Below are 25,062 nucleotides of genomic sequence, written 5' to 3' on the forward strand. Positions count from 1 at the left end.
CTGTTTTTGATTTTTAAATAAGTTAACCTCAGTAATGTGTTTTCTATTGTTATGCTATATTGACTGTATTGTAATAGTGTTTCAGTCCATACCGAGGTGACAGGACTTTGACACCATAATAACTAAATAAACAAACAGATAAATACATAAATGAATGAATGTCATGGATAAATAAATAGACAAAGAAATAAATTCATTAATTAGTTTATGGGTTTTTTTTCTCTAATGAAAAAAAGATAAAATACAAATTCAGGTAAATAATAGCGTCACATATGATACAAATACACATGAAGAACACAAAATGATAATATTAAGAAAAATATTAAAATGAAAACAGGAGATCATATGTACACAACTATATATATACTTTGATGTTTAATAAACTATGTGATTTTATATAGAATTCGTTAGAAAAACTTAAGCATTAATTTAGAAAATTTCCGTTTATGAATAAAAAAAATTGCGAATAAAATAATGAAATTTATCAAATAATTTAAAAAAAACGCCTTTATCTTGATGAATAAATGAATAATTCCAGTCTGTGCCGCTAGGTGTCGCCAGTGACGTCAGCTGTCAGTGTCGCTTTTCGTTTTACCAACCACAAAGAAGTCCGTACTTCCGGCTTTGGAGCGCCCTTTCTGTGTATTTTACTCCTGATATTGGACAGAGAAACCCACTAAAAGCTGTCACAGCCGCTCCCGTCGAAGCCCCGCGGCCGAGAGGAGGATTTAATGTGACGCTCTAATATTAAAGGACCAAACGATGTCTGTGGTGTTTGACGGGAGTCCGCTGAAAGCGATGCAGAGCTCACACACTCACACACCGCAGACTGCCCTGAGGTGAGTGCTGCTGCTGCTGCTGCTGCTGGAGGAGGAGAGGAAGCGGCTGCTCTCACACTACAGATACACTTCACTCTATTAACTCAGTTTAATACACTTTATATTTGAGTTAACTTTACAGAGCTCAGCGGGTCAGACCTTTTTGTGTTCCCACACTGTTCTGTAGAGCCTGCTCGTGTATAAAGACGTCAGACGGACGTTACTTGTCAGTTAGTGGATTATTCATGTAACGTTACTCTGTGAAGGATCTGAAAGATGCACATGACAAGATGTTAGAGCCCCAAATGTTGTTTTACAGTGATTATATGTCCAAATTAACGACTGAACACACTTTAAAATGATATCAGTTGGATCAAAACTCACTTTCACAGCTTTTTCTATCCCTCTTTTATCGATGTTATTATTTATTTATCTATTTTTATTACACTTTGTTTTATCTGGCTTTAACCTGTGTTCAATTTCATTATTATTTTTATTTTCTTGCTGTTTTTATCTTGATGGTGTTTGATATTTTATCTGTCCCATAAAGCGCTTTTATTTTTTTAAAGTGTTTTACAAATTACAATTATTTTTAATGATATTATTTATTTTTCATTCTATATTATATTGTAATTATTATTTTTGTATTAGTAGGAGTATTTGTACAGTCATGTTTAGCAATTTTATTTTTTATTTTTTGTTTTGTTTGTTTTAATTTATAGAGTTATATGTCAGGGCTGCTATGTTGATGATAAATATTTTTTGTAGAGTTTATGAGTTGATTAATCAATTAGTTGTGTAATTTTTTTAGTAATTGATTTATTTATTTATTTATTTTTCAATTGAGAAATGGCCACTTTACAGAGTAACACCCTCTTAATTATAAGGATTTGCTCTGTTTGTCTTATGTGATAAACACGACAACATCTTTAAGACATTTGCTTGGACTGAGCAATTAATCAATACATGAAGAAAAATGATTTTTAAACTGCTGCTTTTTTCTGTTTTTTTTTCCATTAATCAGTCAGTCATCTAGTTTTTCAGATTTCAGACATTGTGAAAAATCGCTTCTGCAATTTCCCAGAGCTCAATGTAACTTCCTTAAATTGCTTGCTTTGTCTGACTTTATAGTCAGAACTTAAACATATTCAGTTTCCAAAGATAAAAAACAGAGAAACAATGCTTGTCAAGTTGGATATAGCACATGTTTTGTCATATTTGTTTGATAAATGATTTAAATTATTAATCAGATACCAAATTGTTAAAGCATTAATTTTTCTCTTGATAAACTGATTAATTAACTGACTATAATTTTAACACAAGTATAGAAATATTTTAGAGCTACAGTGTCTGGTCAGTCAACATGTTAATCGATAATTAAAGATATTGTTAGTTGCAGCCCTAAAATATATCATTCTCTTTCTTGTTAGTAGAGGTGTATAAATTGATCTTTATAGGTAAAGAACCTCTCACACACACAGGCACACACTTTTTTTCGTTCCTTCCCCTCATCATTTTCTGCTTGTGTTTCTAAAATGTCGTCATGTCTCTTCTTCTCCTGTAGCGCCCAGGAACTCTCCCAGGAGATCAAGTCCTTCATCAGTGGCGTTGACACCGTCCAGGGCCGAAAGCTCAGCGTCCGTGAACATGCCCGCTGTGCTGTACGCCTGCTGCGCTCAGTCCCGGCCTGTCGGGGGGCGGTGCTGGAGCATCTGAGGGGTGTTTATGATGAGCATGTCTCCGCCTTCCTGCACAACCTGGAGACGGAGGGTGATGCCAGCTCCAGCGCCAACCTGGAGGACATCATACAGGTGCGCTGACAAGGACACACAGCACTTATAATAAAACTGGTGCCTTGTCTTGAAGGGATGAAAATATTTAAAGGTTTATTGGCCCACCAGAGTACCAGATCCAAACCCTGTCCAGTCTTGCTGACCTAAATATTTTCCTTTATCCATAATAACATAATGGTTGGAAAATTCCCCAGAAAATTGTTTTAAGTATTCCTGTTTCTGTCTGTAGGAGGTCCATGGCGTGCTGTCAGAGTTCATTCGTCTCAACCCTCGGGCCTGGGCCCCTCTGGTATCCGCCTGGGCTGTGGACTTGTTGGGCCAGCTGAGCAGTAAGCACGCCGGCCGCAGGGTGGCCCCCCACTCCTCCAGCCTCAATGAGCTGCTCCAACTCTGGATGTCCTGTGCCGCCACCCGATCCCTCATGGAGGCCTACTCCCAGTGTCTGGCTGCTATGCTGGCCTGGTGTCCTGACGCTTGTGTGGATGCACTTTTGGACACTTCAGTGCAGCACTCTCCGCATTTTGACTGGGTGGTGGCTCACATCGGCTCCGCCTTCCCCGGTACTATCATCAGCCGAGTGTTGGCATGTGGACTCAAGGACTTCTGCTCTCACGGCGCTAAGGACCAAGGGCTAATGGTGATGGGAGTGGACAAAGGCAGCAGAGTGCCAAAGATTGGCTCAGTGGTGGGAATCCTCGGACACCTCGCAGCGCACCACTCAGACAGCATCAGGAAGGAGCTGCTCAGGATGTTTCAGGAAAGCCTGTGTCCGTCAAGCCCTCTGTCTCCCACCTCATCCTCAACATCTTGGGAGGGTTCCCCTCAACTCCGCCGTGCTGCAGTACCATTTCTGCTACAGCTGGCTGCAATGTCTCCCAACCTCTTTGGTGCGGTGTCTGCGGAGCTGGTGGAGCTGCTGCGTCCTCCTGTCCTGCTCCAGCTGCAGGCCTTGCTGCAGGGCCTCCCCAGAGAGGAACTGGATAATATGCTGGGGCTTGCTGTCCACCTTATTAGCCAGAGCCCATCAGGAGGGTCCAGGGTCCTCCGTTTTTTGGCAGACACAGCGACCCCGGCTTCAGTCATTATCTCCGGCCCTACACCCTCCCCTCACGAGGGAGTCAGAGAAGGTTGCGATCGCCTTCTCCAGATGCTGCTTCTGCATCTCCACAAGCTGGTCTTCAACCGCTCAGATGGAGCTGAAGTCATCCCCCATCACTCTGCTTCCTTTCAGCCCCAGAGGGTCATCCCCTTCTTGGAGGAGCTGCAGTCTCACGTAGGAGAGCTCTGTGCTGAGACACTGAGACTGGAAAGGAAGCGTCACCTCTGGCTGCACCAGTTACTGTGTCTGCTGTCGGTGTATGGGGGTCCCAGCGTGGCCACTGAGGCCCTCTGCCAGCTGCTCACCCAGGCCCACAACCCAGAGGAGCTGGCTCTGGCCTGGCAGCTCCACACCACGCTCTCCTCTTGCATGGCCGGACTCATTCCTGCTGCTGTAGCTCGCTGTGTGGCCCAGATCCACACACACACTCTGGGCCCCCGGCAGCTGAGGCAGCTGTTGCTCAATCTGGCCGCAGCCATCCAGAGTCAGGATGAGGAAAGAAGAGGAGCAGCCGGCGCTCAGTCCTCCATGGCCATCCAGGTGGGCTCAGCAGTCTCAGGACACCTCCATGATTTTGGCCCGCTCCTTCTCCACGGTGACCCGGCTGTATCTCATGCTGCAGTGCGCCTCCTGTCCTGCAGCCCACTCCCTCGCACCTCCTCCCCAGCACACCTGCTCCTGCTCTCTCGTGCTGCCGTTACTCATTTCTTTCTGGCGCTGCGGAGACGAGGGGAAGCAGGGAAAGTGGGGAGAGATGGGGGACAGGCAGGCGAGGCGGTGAACTGCTCAGTCCTGCTCCTGTCCCGTTTCGCGGCATATTCTTCGCTCACCCTCAAAGCGGTGCTTCAACAGCTGGTTGAAGGAGCGCTACACAAAGGCAACGCTAGCCTGTTTGGAGGGCAGATCGCAGACATGTCGGGTGCACCCTTGCCTCTGCCATCTGTGTCTCCTGACATCGGAGCCTCTCTGCTGGACATCAACTGTCGGTTCGGTACCACCGTCAACTTTTCTGGGAGCGTTTGGTCTGTGTTTCATGCCGGGGTGATTGGCAAGGGGCTGAAGGTCCGCACTGAGACACAGATGCCTGATCCATCGGGGGTCATGCAGGTGAGTTGCACAATTTAAGAAGTATAGTTTATCACAGCTTTGCACCCTGTATCTAACTGTTATCTCAACTACACCTGAAAATGATTTAAGGTACCAGCATTTGTTTAAAAAGTGTAATTATATGTAGTTTGTGTTTGATGATCACCATCATCTTCTTCTCTCTGCAGAACATCCAGACTCTGCTGGCTGTCGTAGTCCAGTGCTGCAGCTCCTCTGGTCTTAACGGCTCTATCAATGGCTCACGACCACCATCTGATCCCGATGAGCCGCTGCCCATCAACGCAGAGGCAGCTAAAGTTGTTGCCGTTACGTTGGTAGAGAATGTCTGCCCAGATGTGGCCAACGGTGAGCTGTCTTGGCCCCCAGAGGAGCACGCCCGCACCACGGTGGAGCGAGATATACACATTCGTCGTTGCTTCGAGGCCCACCCGGTGCTCTTCCCTCTGCTGCAGGTGGTGGCAGCTGGACGCCCGGCTCTCTGCTACTGCTCAGCCGTGCTCAGAGGCCTTCTGGCCACTCTGCTGGCCCACTGGGAGGCGTCACGCGAGATGCTGTCCACAGACTCCCCGTGGCACCTCCAAGCCTCTTGCCTCCTGGTGTCCTGCATGGGAGAGGGTCAGCTCCTGCCTCCTGTGCTAGCCAACGTCCACGAAGCTTTCCCCCACCTCACTCCTTTCGAGGTGAGGCTGCTGCTGCTGGCTGTGTGGGAGTACATCAGAGGCAACGGGCCCATGCCCCAGAAGTTTGTGTTTAACCCAGAGAAGGCGCTGTTCTGCAGGGATTTCTCACGGGACGGTGACGTGGCGAGATACGTGGCACCGATTCACAGCGTCCTGCATAAAAACATTGACAGATTGGGACACCTGTGCTGGCGGTTCCAGCTCTAATGGATAGTGGAGAGCAAACAGTATAGAGCAGGTGACAAGGAATAAATAGAGACTGTAAAATAGAGGGAATACTGTGTTACATTGCTCAAAGAGTGGACTGCAAAGTTACTGTCACTGTACTTCAATTTCAAGTATAGCTGTGTGCGTGTGTGTGTGTGTGTACCTTTTGTACCATATTTTTAGACTTGATTTGATTCTGTGACAAAGACGAGGGGACAGTTAAAATGGCACACATGTATATTGTGTTAATACAGACTTTGCTCCACACGGTATGCAGCCTTAATGTGTCATTTTCTGTGGAAAATACGACATAAATAATTTATAGATTGTTTTGTATCATTTTCAGATTTGCTCACGTTCAAAAATTGTGGCTACAAACAGCTGTGCATCTCGTATTTCGCCAAAACTGTTGTTTCAACCACTTTACAAAATAAATCATTTTGATCTTAGAGTGTGTTTTGAATTGAGCGTCCTTGTTAATGCTGAAATGTTTCGTCAGTGATCACCTAAAGTCGTATTACCATGTTCTCTATACCCTTTAGATTCTCTACGCCAGTGGTTTCTAACCTTTGTTGTTTGTGACTGCCTAATACGAAGCATCAAATCACAGGAAGTGGTTCTTCTGTCTGAGACTGTTTCAATTGAATAAAAAACTATATTTCACAAGAAAAAGCAAACACTGGAGAAATTTTGAAAAATAAACATAGCTGTGACTCAGAATTTAGTTAGTTCTTATTTTATATCTCATTAATAATCTTGTGACCCCCAGGTTGTGAACTGAATAGGGGTTGTACTTCCGGAGAACAAAATAACATTTTATAACATTATGTAACACCATAAACTGTGGCCTTGAAAATCACCATAGAGTTAAATCAACATTCTCTTTTCACAATTTTTTTGTGACCCCTTAAAATAAGTTTATCCAAAGGAAAATTGCCATGTAGCAGTTATGGAAAAAGTGCAACTGTAAACAATAAGGAGCAAATTCAAAAATATATACAGTGCCAAAAACTGGTGAACAGTATGGATCTATAATGTGATGGATATGTGCTTTTAACACTATTAATGGTGTCAAACTGAAGTGACTGAGTGAAAGTTAATGCTTAGTTCCACCAAAAAAAAAAAAAAGTGTCTAATATGGTCTCAGTGGAATTGTGGTCTTTTGGAGGGCGTGAAACTATTACCTAACAGGCTGGAAGATGGCTCAAAGTCATGTGTACATATATAGTCAGAGAGAGTTTAAAGGTCCAGTGTGTGGGATTTAGGGGCATCTGATATATAATATTCATAACTATGTTTGTCATTTGTCTATAATCACCTGAAAATAAGAATTATGTTTTGGTCTGCACCACAGTTCGAAAGAGCGTTTACACCACTCCAAACAAACCGAACTATCCGAAGTGGACTAGGGTTTGTTTAAAGCAGACCAAATAGCACCAGTGTGAATGCGTCCTTACACACATCGCATTTTACTGTGGAATGGGCAATTTTAATTTGATTTTTAATTTCTATTTATGCACTTATTTTAACTTATTTTATGTCTATTTCAATACCACTGTGTTGCTGTTGATGAGGGGAAGTGTGGTTGTTAGTTTTGTTTTTTTTTTAAGCTGTTGGACAGTTGAATTTCTCTGAGGGGATGAATAAAGTTCTTTCTATTCTCTTCTATTTTCTCTCTCTCTTCTATCCTATTCAATTACTGCTAGATGCCACTAAATCCTACATACTGGACCTTTAACATTGCCTATGAAACAATTAAAATATTTGGAGTATTTCATATTTCTTGTAGAGGTTGATAACCTGCTTTGGGGACATGGTAAAATCAAGCACATGTACCAAAGAAAATAGCTTAGCAAGCTTGAATATATATATATATATATATATATATATATATATATATATATATATATAATGCGCATTATTCTGTGTTTATATGATAAAGAAGATCTTAATCCAAAATTAAAGCCATTTCAAATATGAGGAAGTAATTCACTGGGACAGATGTATTGCCCCATCTTTTTTTTTTTTTTTTTTTTTTTTTTGGACTGCATTAGACTGTACACGTGTTTCCACCGCTTGTTCATTGCACTGGTTGGAAATCAATCCCGTTCAAGCAGTGGGACAAATCCAGAACCAATGTGTGCACTTCACTGAATGGAGCCTGAAGGTGACGTGTCCGCGTCTGAGAGGAGGAATATGCAAACGAGGCCCACGTACATCCTCCTTTTATCACCAATATCATAAAAAGATAATTTCCAAAAGTAAATGTTGTAATATAACAATTCAATTCACATTAAATTCACTATTTCAACGAAAATAAACATAAATATTTCAGTCATTTCATGAGAATCTTACTTTTTAACGATCTTTGTTGCGGACTGAAATGGGCGGAGCCAAGCGGAAGCATAACCAAGATGGCCACCTTCACTGAAAGGTAAGACAAAGCAGGTCCGCCGTTTCATCGCGAATTTATCGCTATTTTGATATGTTATCAGCACGTCCCATGCCGGGGTTTATCGCTGTGGGTACACACTAACCAGACGTGTGAGCATTACTCACAGTTCTGGGGTTTAACGACCGTGAAGGGAAGCCATAGTGGAAAGGTCTCGAACCACCCTCAATTGAATTAACGGATTGACAGGCTGACTGTGCCGCTGTTAGCAAGGTTAGCACGATATCATGACCCGGAGAGGTGATTAACAGCAACACTGCTGTCAGACAATCAGGTGTTAGTCTGGCTGTAAAACTCTGGTGCATTATCCTTCTCAAATTAATAACTTGAGCCTGTTTTCTGATGTATTTTATTCAGATATCCGAGTGCGTGCTAGCTAACGTTAGCACACATTAGCTGATACGTTCGCTAATACTGTCTGTTGGCATTATTTCAAGTACATCACATCACCCGGTTTTGACAGGAGGATGGCGACTGGAAATGAGTCTCAACATGCACGCCCGGGGTCTGACATGAAAAACTAGATTTTGGTTAACGGTTTAGATGTTAATATATGCAGACTGTGCAGCTGCAGCAGGATGAGGAAACGGGAAATGGGTTAGCTGCTTGTGACATTTTCAGGCGCTGTTTTTCACGTGAACACACATTTACCATCATAGAGATCAAAGTCTGTGTGTGTGTGTGTGTGTGTGTGTGTGTGTGTGTGTGTGTGTGTGTGTGTGTCTGCCTCCTGCCTGCCTGCCTGCCTGTCTGTCTGTCTGTCTGGTTGTCTTCTGTACACACTTAGCTTCTGTATAAGTGCTACACTTTGGCTCTTGCCCTCATGGGTAGTCACTTGAGCATTGTTAAACCAAAGGTGATCATCTTAAGTTTAAGTTGCCTCCTTGATTTTCTCTGAAGGATGGCGCCTGTCTTGGTGCTGTGGCTGGCCGTGTGCTTCAGTGGGACATGGGCTGTGGACAGGGGCAATTTCAAGACCTGTGACCAGAGTGCCTTTTGCAAGTGAGTGCAAGACAGAAGAATAATCCATTTATTCAATTAAAGACAGAAAAGCACTCAGTCGCTGATTTATCACCGGTGTCCGCTGTCTTTTTTATTAAATTTCAAACAGACGTCAGCGAGCATTGAAGCCTGGTGAGTCTCCCTATCGAGCCCTGCTGGAGACCATGGAGCTGACCAACACCAGACTCACGCTGCAGCTCATCAATGACAACAATAAGGTAAATCACACATACAGAAGCTGCTGACAAAGTGAACATTATGGCTGCAAGAGGCATATGGCTCTAACTGCTCAACATCAGGATTTGCAGGTGCACTTTAAAGTACCACAATCAAACATCTGACTAGAATGCCAGATATAGCCTAATGTTAAGCCTGTTCCCAGATCAGGAAATTGGTATACTATTATAAAGGCACAGGTTACAAGTTCCCCTTCTTTGTGGTATCAAAACCAAATGCCTAATAAGGCAAACCAAGTGTAGTGCTGAAATAAACTGGCCCTTGGCTGAACCCATTTGCAGACCTCTGCTGCAGTGCTCACAAGATAATAATAATACCCTCTTTTGCTGTTCCTCTATATCACCCCTTTCCTTCTCATTCGTCTCCCTCTCTCAGGTGCGTCTGCTGCTTGAGCTCTACCGTCTCCAGGGAAACATAACAAGGGTGAAGATTAACGAGCTGAAGCCGCTGAAGCCTCGCTATGAGGTCCCAGACGTGCTCGTCAGGGAGCCGCCTACTGAGCCGTAAGTCCCCAGAGGGGGTTACTCACTGTGTGGTGTGGCGTTGAGTGGGTGCGTGGATGGAGGCTTTGATTTAAGATCATCAAAGTGAAAAGGCAAAATTAACACCTCCCAAATCCCAAAACTGCTGTGATAGGATGCCTCTTCCAGGATAGATCGATTAACAAAAGATAAAGATTAAAATATGCAGAGTAACAGAAGATTTGAAAAGAGAATATAGACCTGTTTTACAGAGGACATTTTGACATGTCATAGTAGGGAAAGCACAGATAAAAATAATGATGTTTGAATTCCATTGAGCTGCTTCAGTGTCAGGGTCCTGGGGTTGTGCATGTTGGCTCACTGTCATGGCGTACTGGGACATCTGAGTAGAACAGAGCCATCGCTAATGTAATTAAAACCCATGCTTTTCAAAATCAGACTGACTGCTTTGAAAAGAGGGGTTAAGTAAGTAACTTCATGTTTCCAAAGAAGTGACTCATAGGTGTGCCTGAATTGGGTAACATCTCATAACTAAAAAAAATCAGAAACAGTTTGTATGACTTTGAATATTTCATGAAAACAAAACATCCTTGTGTTGTTCAGCAGGTTGAGGCTTGCACCCACGGTGCATAACCTGATTGAAATTCTTCCAGTGACGCAAAAGAGCCAGTCATTTCAGATAATTGCCTTCAGGCTTTAGTTTAGTTTTGCATCACCAGGATCTAATAGGTCACACCTACAGCATGTAGACACACTCGGTTTTTTTTTTTCTTAACCAAATCCTCTCTAACTTAACTTCCTCTCTCCCTTTCTCTTTCTCGCTGCCTCAGCCTGTCCCTCTTGTCTCAGGACGAGAACGGGGTAGTGCTCTCCCTGGGGGCGGAGTCTCAGAGGGTCATCGTCAGCGTCCGGCCCTTCCGCTTGGACATCATGGAAGGGCGAGACGTGCTGATGTCGCTGAACTCGCGTGGCCTGCTGGCGTTTGAGCACCTGAGGATGCGCAAGGACACGTGAGAAAACCACGCATGCACACACGTTGACAAATGCCAGCCCTTTCTTTTAATCCACGTCCTCACTGAGTGGATGATTTCTATTTTTGTTCCCATGAAATGGTTTGTTTTTGAGTATTGTCTCTGACTCGTTGTTCTGTCCTCTTCTCCCTATCATCCTAGTTTCTCCTATAAAGTAACTAGCACAGTGGCTAGCGTGTGGGATAATATCAAGAGGGTATTCTCTAGGTAAAGACCCTTAAGATTTGTGAGTGTGTATTCTGTTCCTTGTGCTAATGCTGCCAATAGTGACAAAAATCGTAGGGACTCCCATCACACCAAATACAGTGTGTATCCTCCAATAATTGTGACTGAGAGTGAGAAAGGGGTGTGGGTGAGCGTGTGCATGTCGGTGTTTAATTTGATCCAGAATTAAGAGGTCAGCTCAGCCCCCTGTTACCATCCTCATATATTAAAGGATAATTTAAACTAATAATAAAAGAAATGCCACTTAGGAAGTTGATTTTTTTTGTCTTATTTCATGAAACAAAGAAAAAATCATCCTGATCATGAAAAAACACATTCACCTGAATGATGTAGGCTCTGCTCTGCCAACCAGTAATTTTACTGTTTTGTCTGTTTTAACAAAATCGTCCACATAGACGTACACATAGTGTCACTCCAGCAGATCTAACACTGCAACTGCATGACTGACTGTGTTTCCAGTTATGTTGCCTGAAACTAGTTTTCACGCTTGCTCAGCTGATGGTGAGAGCTAACTGCGATAGATGGAAACTAATGCTAATGGTAGCAGGCACGGACCAGTTTAGAAGGCACATAGAGCAAAGCTTCTCTATCGTCACACACATGTAGCCTGAATCCCACCGTGGTTAGTGTCTCATTTTCAGGTACTGCGGCCCAGTTCCCAAACCCAGCAGCAACCTCTCTCTTTGTGGTTATACCTCAGTTTAAGGGGTCAGAGTTTTCTATACTGGGACATTTTCTGCAGTTTTTCTGGGGCAGCACTGCTTTAGAGTTCTAAAGCCATTTTCTCATTACTGCGGGAAACAGCTCTTTGTAGGCGCCTCCATCATTGTTGTGTTTGTGGTGTGACAGCCCCGTACTAATGTATGCAGCGTGGCTGCAATTTAAGATGGAGGCTAAATTCATGAGGAGTGTTACAGAGTGTGATCATCAAATTGAGATCAAACTGAAAACGTTTGAGGAAATATCAATCTTAAGATTTTGTTACTGTGTTTGATACAAAAATGCAGTTTGAGTCTGAGCACTACCAAGATGTAGCGGGAGTTACTACCAAGTATTATTGCCTAATGTAAAAAGGTTATATAAAGCCTTATGTGGCTTCAGAGGGAGCTGTGCGAAGTCTGAGACATTGAGCCAACTGGGGTTAATGTCTTTGAAAATGAATTTGAAAATGAAAAATAAATACAGGGATGTGTAGTTAAAGAAGGGAAAGCTCTGTAGCTCCTTATCTTAAGGCCACAGACTCAAGGCTACATTAGTTTGCTTGGGTCTAGACCTTTGAATCTGCCCACTCCACCAAGTTGACTGACGCTTCTGGCATCATGACATGGAGCAGTGGTTTCTTGGTTGACAATCCATCAATCCAGTGAGTGCCGTGGGGGGACTAACGTGTTGTCAAGCTGTTGTAGAGCAGTGCGCTGGAATCAAAGAGGAGTAATAACGACAAAGGTTACAGCTATATACAAGGTAGACGCTAGTGTTGTCCAAAATATTGATTAATCGATACATATAGATCCTGAATATTTGAAACTGTTTCAGTACTTATATTCCACAGTATCAGTACATTACTTATTGCCAGTGTTCACCACAGTCATTCAGATGTTTTCTGCTACTGACCAAGAAAAGAAAAGTTGGTGATGTCATATAATAGCCTTGTTATATTTATTTTTTAATAAATAATGTAATCCGTATGCCGCCAGTGTCAATATTTACTTTGGTATCGCATATTTGTCTTTCAAGGTATTGTATCAAAGTTAGAATCGTCATATCTTCTCAGTATTGCCCAACATCATTGTTTGTTTTACTTTGGTTTGCTCCAACCTGAAAACCCAGGCAAAATGATTATGTTGGCATGGCTACACATCAGTGGTTGTGATTGGTTCGGGAAAATCGAATCCCTTTCCTCAGCCGAAAGAGATTAGAGTAGATGTCAAACTGAAGATGGAAATATATTTAACAACGTGGCAATTCTTCCTGATATCATGCAAACATTAGCTGCTACTAGCATAAAACACCCAAAACTTCGGCTTAACTGTAGTCAAGTTGCATTGTGGGTAGGCACCAGGTTTGTTCGTCAAGAGCCTTGTTTTCCGCTGCAGTGTGAACATGGCGTGAGACTTTTCAAAGCACATTTTGGCACCAGTGCCTCTTGTATGCACCTTCGCAGTGACTGCCTTGTTTGATGGGTCTTTGGTGCAATGCCTTGGCCTCAATCACACCCTGTTATACTGGGGATCCACTGGGTACTAGCAGGTTCTGTAAGGAGCCTTGTGGGTGTTACGTGCAGCAGCCTCTAGAGGTCCTGTCCCATAGTGTTGAGCTTAAATAGCCACAAGGTAGGGAGTTGCTCAGTCCCCTTTGTCATTAAAGTTAAGTCAATGAAGACCTTGTAGAGTATCTGTTAGATGTCATCATTGTGGAGTCAGGGAGTATTCACCAACCTCCCTGTTTGTATGTCCTTTTCCTTTTTATCAGAGTATAATTAAACTCCCATATATTGTCACTCGTCTCAAGATATCATGGCTTTACTTATGTGGTACATCTTTCTTCTTCCCATATCCCCTTCCTCACCCCTCCCTGCACTCTTTGTACTGTGAAGCAGTCAGGCAGACCCAGAGGCCGAGAAGAAAGAGGAGGCTGATCCGGCAAACCAGGCTGAGGTACTACTGTCTAAAATGGGTTTACTCTTCCTCTCATTATTTTAAACACTGCACTTAAATGCTGTATCTCAGTCTGGATCTTCTCTTGTAAATGACATTACTGTGTCTCTGTTCGCCTGCCAGACAGCTAAAGAAGAGGACGAGAAAGCAGAAGACGGGATGTGGGAGGAAACATTTAAATCGCATTCAGACAGCAAACCTAGTGGTAAGTCCTGCTTATATGTTCACGTTTTCCTATTATATCTGAAATAAGTCTCGCTTGTAAATGATGATGATGTCTCCTCTGATAATTGGTTGCTCTCGCCTCACAGGTCCATCCTCTATTAGTTTAGACTTTTCGTTGCCAGGTGTGGAGCACGTCTACGGTATCCCAGAACACGCAGATACGCTCAGACTTAAAACAACAGAGTGAGTATCATCAACTAGTCATATTACATATACAAGATGGAGGTTGAGTTGCCTTTGTGTTCAGCGTAGTCTTCACAGGATTGGATCAAGCCTGAGCGTGTGTTTTTCTGTTTCAGTAATGGAGATCCGTATCGGCTCTATAACCTGGATGTGTTCCAGTACGAGCTGTATAACCCTATGGCCCTTTACGGCGCTGTCCCGGTCATGTTGGCCCACAACGCCCAGCGGACCACAGGCATCTTCTGGCTCAATGCTGCTGAGACGTGGGTAGATATCAGCTCCAACACAGCTGGAAAGGTATGTCCCTTTTTTCCTTTCTCCGTAGTTCCTGGAAGTGTTGTTGTCAAAAATAGCCAGTGGTAAATGTCTGCTGCACCAAAGCCTAGAGCTTCACTCACTCACTTTGGTCTCTTTCCAGACCGTGTTTGGAAAAATGCTGGATTACGTTCAAGGCTCCAGTGAGACTCCACAGACAGACGTGCGCTGGATCTCTGAAAGCGGCATCATCGATGTCTTCATTATGCTTGGACCAACACCCAAAGATGTCTTCTCTCAGTATGCCTCCCTCACAGGTAGGAAGATGGATGACCAGCCATTTGCACGAACACTTAAAGGAGTATTTCACTGCTGGCACGATGGTCTTTTTTATCCAACTGGGCTGTCTATGCAGTAGACAGATCCAAGTACTTTTGAAATTGATGTTACATGACCAGAGAAAACAGAGGAAAGGGGCTGTGGTGTTTGCTTTGCTTAAAAAGTAAAAAAGCTACAACTACCAGAATGCAGTGTGCCACACTGGACCAATAAACGCTCCAGCTGGTTGGTGACATAATGCAAGCTTGTTCATTTTGACAAAGGACAATGTCACCTTCATGTAAGTTTAGGAGATATGTTAAAAATGTTTAACTGGCAGCCCAACAACTGACAATATATTTGTGCAAGCAGGTGTGTTCAAGCAGCGAGTTTGCTGTCTTCCAGAAGCTCTATTAGCTTTTTTTAATCTATTAAATAATTTTAAAAACTCACAAAATGTCAAAGGAAATTTCTTTTTTAATTATTTTCCTTATTAAACAGAAAAACACAACCATACACTTTTTAAACTGATGACCTTGTTGACTGACTGTAAAGCACACTACATTCAAACTTGACAGTCTTCGGTTTGTCTTTATATTGCTCCAACAATCACCCATCTGGTTAGGTTGAAATAAAACTTTGATTCACTGAGTTAGATATGAAAGTTTGCTGGCTTTTTACGCTGTCTCTCTCTGCCATTGCTGGCCTCTTTGTGCTTATTGAATGAGAGTCTGTTGCTGTGTCATCCTCCATAGCCAGACCTATCTCCATGCGTGATTTGAGCAGTGACTCTCAGTCATTCTTTGGAGGCAGACCATTAAATTAGCAAAATAAAATCATTTGAAAATTGCTCAAAATACAAAAAAACTGTCAATTTACTCAGCCTGTTGCTAATACTCTTTATATTCATCAAATTGCCCGACACTAATTTACTACTTGATACCAGTGTGGGTATCTGTCATCATTTGACTGACCTCCTCTCGTCTTCTTACCTCTTCCTGCTGTGGTCCATCAGGCACCCAGTCCTTCCCTCCCCTGTCAGCTGTGGGTTACCACCAGTGCCGCTGGAACTACAATGACCAGGAAGACGTGCAGGCGGTGGATGCTGGCTTCGATGAGCACGACATCCCCTATGACTTTATCTGGCTCGATATCGAGCACACGGATGGCAAGCGCTACTTCACCTGGGATCCTCACAAGTTTGCAACACCAAAGGAAATGCTGCAGGGTCTCTCAGACAAGAAACGCCAGGTACATACGACAAATAATCCAACATTACCGTACGTTGTTATGAATGTGAGGATTCATAGTTCTGTGGGTTTTCTGGCCAAAAATTCTCCAGTATCTATTCTACTTTCTATTAAACTTTACCTGAAATCTCAGTAAAGTAAATCACCTGCAGCCACCTTCTTGACATGACTTACACTTTCAAGACCTTCTGCTTATTCTTCTTCTTCTGTTTTGTTCTAGATGGTGGCCATTGTGGACCCTCATATCAAAGTAGACAGCAACTACAAGATCCACAATGAAATCCGCAATCGAGGTTTCTATATCAAGAATAAAGATGGTGGAGACTACGAGGGCTGGTGCTGGCCTGGTAAGAGACTGACAACTCATAACAGTCACCAGCAAATAGATAGAAAACACATTTGTAAATAAGCTTCATGAACTGGATTATTACTGAGAAACATGACAGTCATAGTGACGTGTTTCTCAGAGATTATTACAGTGAATATTTTTCTCACAAGCCTCTTTGTCCTTGGGACGGTTAATGTCCTTCAGGTAGTGCCGGCTATCCGGACTTCACCCGTACGGATATGAGGGAGTGGTGGGCCAGCATGTTCGCCTACGATCAGTATGAGGTGAGGACATTTGTCAGTTACAAATTTGCAACTACATGCATGAGTGAGATACTAAAGATTTGTCATGTTGGCTGTTGCTATGTGACAGCCTGCTATAAGAAAGGAAAGTAATTGAAGAACTCTCACATTAATACAGCACGACACTAGATCCTTTTTGCGTTTTGTTTTTGGAAACCTTTGTTAAACCGTCACAGGCTCTTTTTCCACAACACTCAGTATCATTAGCAGTCTTTCCCATTAAAGAATAAATCTCAAAGATTTAATGTTTTTTTCTAAGTCTCTATCACCAGATAAGGTAACACAATGATGATTACGCCTTTGGCCCACTGATGAAAGCATTGCAATATTTACATATTCATTCACAGGAAATGCAGTTGTTTTTCAGTGAGCGTAGCACTTACCGCTAACATTCATCAAAATGGGTCTACAGAACAAAACAACAATCATTCAGCAGTGAATCAGTTTGAAAAACTGCAGTGAGTAATGGAACAAAAAGGAGCAGCCACACTGAGCTGTTAGATGAAGAGCTGCAGGCGACAGGCTGCACACCTCCAGCTCAGCGAGGTAGCCAACTCCTTTCATTGTGTCCTGCTGTTTGTAGACTCACGCTGTGTGCAGCATAAAATCAGATGACGGTTGCTCACAGAATGTTGGAGAAAGGCCAGTTATTGCTGGACTTGTTTATTAAAACAACAGTAGTTTGTTTTGCTGCACCCAGAGCTCTGTAACCTGTAGTTTTAAATCATATTTATCATCTCTAGTAATGACAGGTGTCGCTAAATCAACCAGGACTGAAATCCTCAAGACTGCCACTTAAAAATGGCACTTTTTTTAAGGTTTATCTGTCCTGAAAACGTATATCCACAACTTCTGCCCACCCTCCAGGGTTCAATGGAGAACCTGTATACCTGGAACGACATGAATGAGCCGTCAGTCTTCAATGGACCAGAGGTCACCATGCACAAGGACGCGATGCACGGAGTCTGGGAGCACCGTGATGTGCACAACTTATATGGCTTCTATGTGGTGAGTGCACAAGATCTGACTGTGGCTTTGTGTCAAAGACTGGACCTCTCTCTTAATTATTTCTTTGCATTTCATCCTCTTTATGTTTCTTAGTCTTGTTGAGTATTCACGCATGAAAGTAACTATTAGGCTGCTGTGGTTGAGTTATTTGAGAATTGACTATCGAAGCATGTAGAACATGTTGAATGAGACACAATTTAAAGTTTTAGCAAAATAAAATGACCTGTGGCCATCAGACGTGGGCAGCTTTGGGCAGGGGAAAATATCCTCATACTTTGATGACGTTTATTTTCCAGCAGTGGGAATGAAATGAGTGACGTTGTGATTTTAAAACATTCTGCAGCAAATGGCTACAGCGGAGGGTCAGATCCAGAGGTCAGGCGGAGTTGAGCGACCATTTGTGCTGACCAGAGCCTTCTTTGCTGGGTCACAGCGCTACGGTAAGCCCCTTACTGCTTTTACTTCTTATTCCACCTGCTAGAAAACCTTTTGTCAGGTTATTTTATCCCAGGGCCCTAAGTGTTTAAGTGTGTTTTTGTCTGTAGGTGCTGTATGGACCGGAGATAATGCTGCTGAATGGGACCATCTGAAGATCTCTATCCCCATGTGTCTGAGCCTGGGCCTGGTTGGAATCTCTTTCTGTGGTGGTGAGTATCATCAAGCTTCACTGTCTGCTGTTACTCTGGTGGTTTGTCCATTTGGTCAGCAGAAACATGCTAGATGAACAAAATATTCAGAGGACTGCTGAAAGGTTTTGTGGCTGACTTTTAAAAAGAGTTTGTCAGTGTTTGTGTTTATAGCATGTGGAGTTTAACTCATGTTGCTGTAGATAAATCAGCACAAGCACTACAACGTAATTTATTTATTTATTTTCTAAGGAAAGAAATTAATCCATTGAAATCAATATTCTGAAAATAATTTGACTTGGATCTCCCAACAGTGTTTTTTAATGTTGTCATGGAAACATGGCCACATAAATTGCATGAGGTGTCACCATGGTGAGAGCGCAGGTTCCCTGGGTAATCTAACTGCAGTTAGATGAATCAGTCATGCTGGCTGTGTGTATGAAGCTAGTGTTCACGGTTTTTATGTCATCACACCCGCATTAAATAAAGATAAATTAGTACAAGAACACACTCATTCATGTCTCATTCCAGCCATATGCTGCTAAAACTAGAAGCTCTTAGGAGGATGTTGTGTCTGCCTGTTTTGTTTTCCCAAGACAGTTTATTTATACCATCCTGTGAACAGCCTAGACCTGACACTAACAGTGACCCCCATCTGTCTCACAGCTGACGTTGGTGGTTTCTTCAAGTCTCCCAGCACTGAGCTGCTGGTGCGTTGGTACCAGACGGGGGCGTACCAGCCGTTCTTCAGGGCCCACGCCCACCTGGACACCCCCCGCCGCGAGCCTTGGCTGTTTGGTCCTGAAAACACAGCGCTGATCCGGGAAGCGGTGCGCCAGCGCTACACCCTCCTGCCCTATTGGTACCAGCAGTTCTACCAAGCACATCGCACTGGAGAGCCCATCATGAGGTGAGGGCGGAGCAGCAAGCTTTGTTGGTGTTTGTGTCTTTGTCAAGTCATCTTCACCGTAATGGTGAGCTCATATATCAGCACCTGCTTGTCTTTGGTGTCCAACTAGAGATCATATCGCTCTGGCTTTTTGAAGTAACAATACACAACTAAACTACTTCCTGTTAGAAAATAATTAAGCCTTTGCCAGTAAATCCTAAGGCTCCATTGTATTATTTGCAAATGAAAAGTAATCATTCACAATCTAATAACCAGTATCATTTACATAAAATAACTTGGCTACTTTATAACTTTGTGCCGGACAACACACAGATCTCTTCAGTGATTTAAATCTGACAGAACAGAGTGTAAATACCAGTGTGTTAAGATGTCACATTACTGCAGTGTACTACGTAATGGAGCTGTGCATTTATTATTTATTTCAATGTTATATTTGCAGGGATAGTGCACTATCAAAAATAATTGCAACAAAGTTAGCTAACAGCTAATTTGCATCTGTTGTCCTGGGCAGTGGACAAAATAATACCCCATATAATATCCCAGTGCACAAAATCCAGTGTGTTGTTGGTTTGAATTCTCTGCAGATTTCAGTCATTTGCTTTGATGCAGCTGAAAATCTTTTGAAGTCGTGTTACTCATCTCTGCCCACCTGTGTCTCTGTTGCAGACCTCTGTGGGTGGAGTATCCTCAGGATCCTGCTACCTTCGCTCTGGATGACGAGTTCTTGATCGGTGAGACACAGAACACCTAAACTTTAATGTTTCCTGTTTGAATAGATCCATACAAGAGATCTGTTTATAATTTTAGTTTCCCTTCAAAATCATGTCTGATCATCTGTCGCTTTCAATAATGGGTCAAATTAAATACAGAGTCTGTGCTGCTCAGTTGCACAAACCTAATGTGGTGTTGTAACTTCATGATAGCATGTGTTGGGTGTGGATCACGTCTGTGAAGTGTGCAAACAGCCGAGGTACAAGATGTTGCTGCACAGTATATTGTTATTTTATCATCATTGCAATATCAACTTACAAGATAAGCACATTGTGAAAGACAGCAATATTTTTTGAGTTAGTTGTTAGTTTCAGTAGAAAACTGCAATTTAAAATCTCACTATCATTCTTTTTTCTTGGTGCCTTTGTGTTCAGTTCAGTGTTCAAATTTTTCAGTAAAATATGTTAGGAATAATATCCTTTTAATTTTTTTATTCAACAACCAATTTGTAAATGTGTCTGTTTATTTGCAAGTCACATCATATTTTCCTCATATTGCGCAGCCCTAATACTAGAGGACAAACTATGATAGAATGAAAACTTGCGTATCAGTTATTAGAGTAAGGCAGACAAGGTTTGACATATTTATCAGATCCACTGATGTTACTTAACTCTGCTGCAGGAAGAGATCTGTTGGTGCACCCAGTTACTGAGGAGGGAGCCAGGGGAGTCACCGCCTACCTACCTGGCAAAGACGAGGTAAGACGAAGATGCACAGAGGCATCAAAGGGGAACACCACCTAAATTATGAATTCCAACATGTTCTTCCCATGGCCTAGGAAAGATCAATCAGTATTTGTGAGCATGAGCTGCTCTCTCTCAAAGCTGGAGACAAGAGAAGTAAAGCAGGATTTACACTCTTGCATCAGCTCTATGCAGAGCTTACGCATGTGGCCTGCACCGTTGTGAGCATTTATGCTTGTTTGGTGGTGTGTCTGTGTCACTCTGCAGTTACACCTCCAAACCACAAGTTGGTGTCAGGGTTTCTGTAAAGTTTAGTTGATTCAAAACACACCCAAAACTCACTTTAAACACACATTAAACATGGCAGAGACAGTTTCAAAGACAAGAACACAAATCAGCTTCATTATAACTTATAACAGCATTCACAGATAAAGCATTTGTCTTTCATAAATTTGAGTTTTGGCACTCCAACCTTGTACTTTGGAAAGAGTTGTTCATTTTTACTACTGTTTATGGTCTGTCTTAGACTGTAGGAATAACATGTATGAATCCTGAAAATGGGTGCAGTTCCCTTTAACACATCTTGCTGAGTCTTTCTGATGTCAGAGTGAACGTCAGTGTTGAACTTGAATGATTCTGCCTTAAAGGTGATTCATATTGAGGTCTCCTTGTCTTAACTTGTGTGTGTGTGTGTGTGTGTGTGTGTGTGTGTGTGTGTGTGTGTGTGTGTGTGTGTTCCTCAGGTTTGGTTTGACGTCCACACCTTCCAGAAGCACAACGGGGCCCAGAACCTTTACATCCCTGTCACTATAAGCTCCGTAAGATGCACACAATTTCTACATTTCGACATCTTTCAGAGTTTATATTTTCCTAATTTCCTCTGGTTTTAATCCTGAGCTTTCTGTCTTCTTCTCAGATTCCTGTGTTCCAGCGTGGCGGCTCCATTATTCCCAGGAAGAACCGAGTTCGCAGGTCCTCCTCCTGCATGACACACGATCCCTACACTCTATATGTGGCTCTTAACCCCCAGGTAACTCAGTGGTACACACCGCGATGACAGCTGCACAATACAGCTGTCAGTCACCGCTGTTTTGACATACTGCATCGTCACACTTATGACCTTCTGTCTGACAGAGAACTGCAGAGGGTGAGCTCTACATTGACGATGGCCACACCTTCAACTATGACAAGAAGGAGTTCATTCACAGGAGGCTTTCCTTCGCCAACAACATCCTCTCCTCTGTGTGAGTGGTCAACATTTTCTACCTGCTTCTCTTTAAGTGAAAACACACCCTCAGATGGGCTCTTAGATATTTCAGTTCCCTTCAGATCTTTGTTGTGTCACAAACCTGAAAGTAGAAACCATTTATGATCTGTATTACAGCTGTTACTTTCTTATGTTTGTATTGTAGTATTATATTAAGTATTGAATCCATGTCCCTGCTTGGCTCACAGTGACCTGGTTCCAGACGCCCAGTTTTCCACCCGCTCCTGGATTGAACGTATTGTCATACTGGGGGCCAGTAAGCCCAGTAAGGTTACTCTGAAGACTGCAGGTGCGTGCCATATTCCTCGCAGTGCTCTCATTTTCCCCCTGAAGGTCTTCTTTCTCTAACTCCGTCTCTTTTCTTCTGTTTTGCAGATGGTCAGGAGAGCCAGCTAGAGTTCGACTTTGACGCCTCCATGTCGGTGTTGACGCTTCGCAAGCCCGGCATGAACGCAGGGTTAGATTGGAACGTGGTGCTCCAGTAACCATGGAGACAGGAGAGGAGGAGCAGGAGGAGAAACTGACTGAAATGGACTGAACACGTGGAGAAAGAGAGGGAGAGGAGGGAACAGACACAAGGCGCTGATGCCCATGACTAACTACAGCGAGACAGCAGGATAGCCATAATGGGAAATAAAGGACATAAATGCACACACACACACACACACACACACACGACACATAAATACACACAGTTTACATCCCTACACACACACACACACACACACACACACACTCATGTAGACCTGTCAGTTGAACTGAGCCATGTAACGTCTCTGCCATGTCTCTCTTGTGTTCAGTCACACTGTAAAACCTAACAAAAAGAGGCTACTACTAGATAGATAATTCTGTTTGTCACATTTTTCAAATAGAGAAACAACTGAGAAAAATCATGTCATTGAAATGAATCTCTGGGGTAAAGAAAGAAAACATTCAGGCACTCTTCTTTTTCGTTTTTCTTCTTTTTTTTTTTTAATATCGTCCACTTGTATCCATCCAGTCTGCCTCAGAAGAAAGATCGCTGCTCTGGAGGATCGCTTGCCATTTAAAATGAAGGTTCGCATTCAAAGCACACGCTCCACCTGCTGGTGATTCCCTCATATCTCTTTTTGACTTGATGCTCTTCGGAAAAAAATTCATTCCAGCCCTTGTTTAAGCCAAGCGTTCAGATCAGCTCAGAGCTCAGCCTTCTGCACTCGTGCCACATTTCATATGTCTTGGGGAGGGCTTGCCAACAATCAGCTGTATGGCTCCACACTTAAAGGGATAGGTTGGATATTTTAAGGTACTTATCCATAGTCGGTGTATCACATAGAGTAGATGGTGGTCGGCATGCCCTCATGACTGGATAAGCAGACAGGAATACCGCCACAGAACCTCATTAGTGTGCAGTGGCAGCAAAGCGTATTTTAGCCACCTAAACAGAATCAATAACGGTTAAATGTATGCTGTATTTTGAATATTTCACCACTTTAACTCGCCATTAGACAGCCTTTTAAGACAGGGAACTACAGCTATTAATTGCTTTCTTCAAAGCCACCAGACTCCATTGACAAAAACAGTAATTTTAGCTGTAAGGACACGGGAGCTGCTGGTCGACTGCTGCCTCGATTTATTAGTTTGTTTGGGTTATTGTGTGACTTTGGGGAATCTGAACTAAAACTTTAAACGCTAAAGTCAAAAAAAAAAAAACAACATAAAAGTGAACTGATTGAGGCAGCGGTAGACCAGCAGCAACTGTTGTCCAGTGAGCTTAAATTACTGTTTTTGTCAATGGAGTCAGGTGGCTTTAAAGAGACACAATATATAGATGTAGCAGCTTCAGTGTCCCTTTGGAAAGAGCTGTCTGACAGCAAGGTAAGGCTGTGGAAATATTTTTAATTTAGCTTACTGAAACTGAGTTGTTTTTTTTCCAAGATGGCTGAAATACATTTTGTTGCTTATGTCTGCTTAATCCTGCCTGTTTCTCCAAACTGGGGGTGTGCTGACAGACGTGTACTGTAGCTAATAGGCTGACTATGCTTAAATATCTCATACAACCTTACTTAAAAAAAAAAAAAAGACCTATCCCTTTTCCTTTCATCCTGCAATATTTAATCTCACCACAAAATGGAAATAATTGATTATGTCTCTTACCAATCCTGTCCACTCTCGTTAGCCCCTCCCCGAGCTCGTCTGATGAACTTGTGTGCATGGAAATGATTCAGTATCACCGCTTCACTATGGAACTGAGCACGTCAGGTCGTTTTCGGCTTTTCTCTTGAACAAGCTTGGCAGTGGGAATCGCTTCAGGGGACTGAACCACTGATGTTTGCGGATCATCCCGTTGATGTGCTTTATTTGTTTTATCAACTTCTTTTCCCAACGTTGTTTACTAGATTATTTTTAATGCACTTGACGAAGAGTGAGAACTTAAAAAGTTGTTTAGATTTTCTTGTGTTACTAGGTGTCGGGACCGTCCAGGATTTCCAGTGTGTCACTTCAATCATAATGAACGGGTCAGATTTTAACTTTCAAAGGTGTCTCACTGGTAAATGTTCATTTAAAGCCTGTTGATTTACACAACAATCTTGAATGCACACTGAGTACTTAGAAATATTCAAGTGACTCTCTGGAGACTCTGGACCGTGTCCTGTCTAGTCAAATCATTGGACCTTTTTTTTTTTTTTAGGGACTTTGTTGTTCTGAGTTTGTCTCCTTGATTGTTTTTATGATCATTAATGTACATGTTGCTGCAGTTTTGTTGGTGATGGCTTGAACTGGTGGAAATGGAAGTGAAGGAACAGACTGTCAATCAAAGTTGTCAGATGTAATCTAAAAGATAAGACCAAGTGAAAATAAAGTTGACCAAATGTAAAAGAAGTCCCTGTTCTTTTTTTTTTTTTGGTTTATTCCTTCCTGACCACATGCCTGTAATTTATGGAGACTTTTTTTTTGACGGGACTGGATTGTATTCATATTTGTTTGGGTCTCTTTGACATTGTTTAAAAGCAGGTTTGTTTTCAGAGAGATTTTGGGTAGAGTGTCACTGTAGTGTCACAATAAAATAAGATGCAGCATACACACTAACCATAGCCAGCTGTGCTGAAATTACCCTGATAAAGTAAGTGGTGGAATGAAGTGATCATCAAGGATTAATGTTGGAG

At 42.7% G+C, this 25,062-nt stretch overlaps 2 protein-coding genes across 5 annotated transcripts; both read left to right on the forward strand.

Annotated features, from left to right (window-relative positions):
* Positions 1 to 618: 618 nt before the first annotated feature.
* ints5 (integrator complex subunit 5) lies at positions 619 to 6,153 on the forward strand. Its single transcript, XM_049586576.1, has 4 exons — positions 619 to 839; positions 2,383 to 2,629; positions 2,841 to 4,817; positions 4,985 to 6,153. Exons 1-4 carry the CDS (start codon positions 763 to 765, stop codon positions 5,702 to 5,704), a joined length of 3,021 nt encoding a protein of 1,006 aa, XP_049442533.1. The 5' UTR covers positions 619 to 762; the 3' UTR covers positions 5,705 to 6,153.
* A 1,849-nt stretch (positions 6,154 to 8,002) lies between these two features.
* ganabb (glucosidase II alpha subunit b) lies at positions 8,003 to 24,760 on the forward strand. 4 transcript variants are annotated; one of them, XM_049585354.1, is made up of 25 exons: positions 8,003 to 8,138; positions 9,057 to 9,158; positions 9,268 to 9,376; positions 9,771 to 9,898; positions 10,708 to 10,887; positions 11,050 to 11,115; positions 13,730 to 13,790; positions 13,914 to 13,995; positions 14,102 to 14,198; positions 14,315 to 14,495; positions 14,617 to 14,770; positions 15,787 to 16,022; positions 16,242 to 16,368; positions 16,554 to 16,633; positions 17,519 to 17,659; positions 18,003 to 18,099; positions 18,205 to 18,306; positions 18,952 to 19,195; positions 19,862 to 19,926; positions 20,588 to 20,664; positions 21,393 to 21,467; positions 21,566 to 21,679; positions 21,784 to 21,893; positions 22,105 to 22,205; positions 22,292 to 24,760. In XM_049585354.1, the coding sequence occupies exons 1-25, from the start codon at positions 8,047 to 8,049 to the stop codon at positions 22,399 to 22,401; spliced, it is 2,931 nt and encodes a 976-aa protein (XP_049441311.1). In that variant the 5' UTR covers positions 8,003 to 8,046; the 3' UTR covers positions 22,402 to 24,760. The 4 variants fall into 4 exon arrangements, with proteins under 4 accessions (XP_049441311.1, XP_049441312.1, XP_049441313.1 ...); XM_049585355.1 differs by having other exon boundaries at positions 13,733 to 13,790; XM_049585356.1 differs by lacking the exon at positions 11,050 to 11,115.
* Positions 24,761 to 25,062: the final 302 nt, after the last annotated feature.

This window comes from Epinephelus fuscoguttatus, linkage group LG9 (assembly GCF_011397635.1).
Source record: "Epinephelus fuscoguttatus linkage group LG9, E.fuscoguttatus.final_Chr_v1".
In the NCBI taxonomy this organism is placed as follows: domain Eukaryota; kingdom Metazoa; phylum Chordata; class Actinopteri; order Perciformes; family Serranidae; genus Epinephelus; species Epinephelus fuscoguttatus.

What these genes read in the sequence shown, in the direction of transcription:
- ints5 (XM_049586576.1), top strand. Translation starts at nt 763, where the DNA reads ATGTCTGTGGTGTTTGACGGGAGTCCGCTGAAAGCGATGCAGAGCTCA. An exon ending in ACACCGCAGACTGCCCTGAG is followed by an intron (nt 840 to 2,382) that starts GTGAGTGCTGCT and finishes CTTCTCCTGTAG; the next exon opens with CGCCCAGGAACTCTCCCAGG. An exon ending in ATCCATCGGGGGTCATGCAG is followed by an intron (nt 4,818 to 4,984) that starts GTGAGTTGCACA and finishes TTCTCTCTGCAG; the next exon opens with AACATCCAGACTCTGCTGGC.
- ganabb (XM_049585354.1), top strand. Translation starts at nt 8,047, where the DNA reads ATGAGAATCTTACTTTTTAACGATCTTTGTTGCGGACTGAAATGGGCG. An exon ending in TCTCAGACAAGAAACGCCAG is followed by an intron (nt 16,023 to 16,241) that starts GTACATACGACA and finishes GTTTTGTTCTAG; the next exon opens with ATGGTGGCCATTGTGGACCC. An exon ending in TCGCCTACGATCAGTATGAG is followed by an intron (nt 16,634 to 17,518) that starts GTGAGGACATTT and finishes CCCACCCTCCAG; the next exon opens with GGTTCAATGGAGAACCTGTA.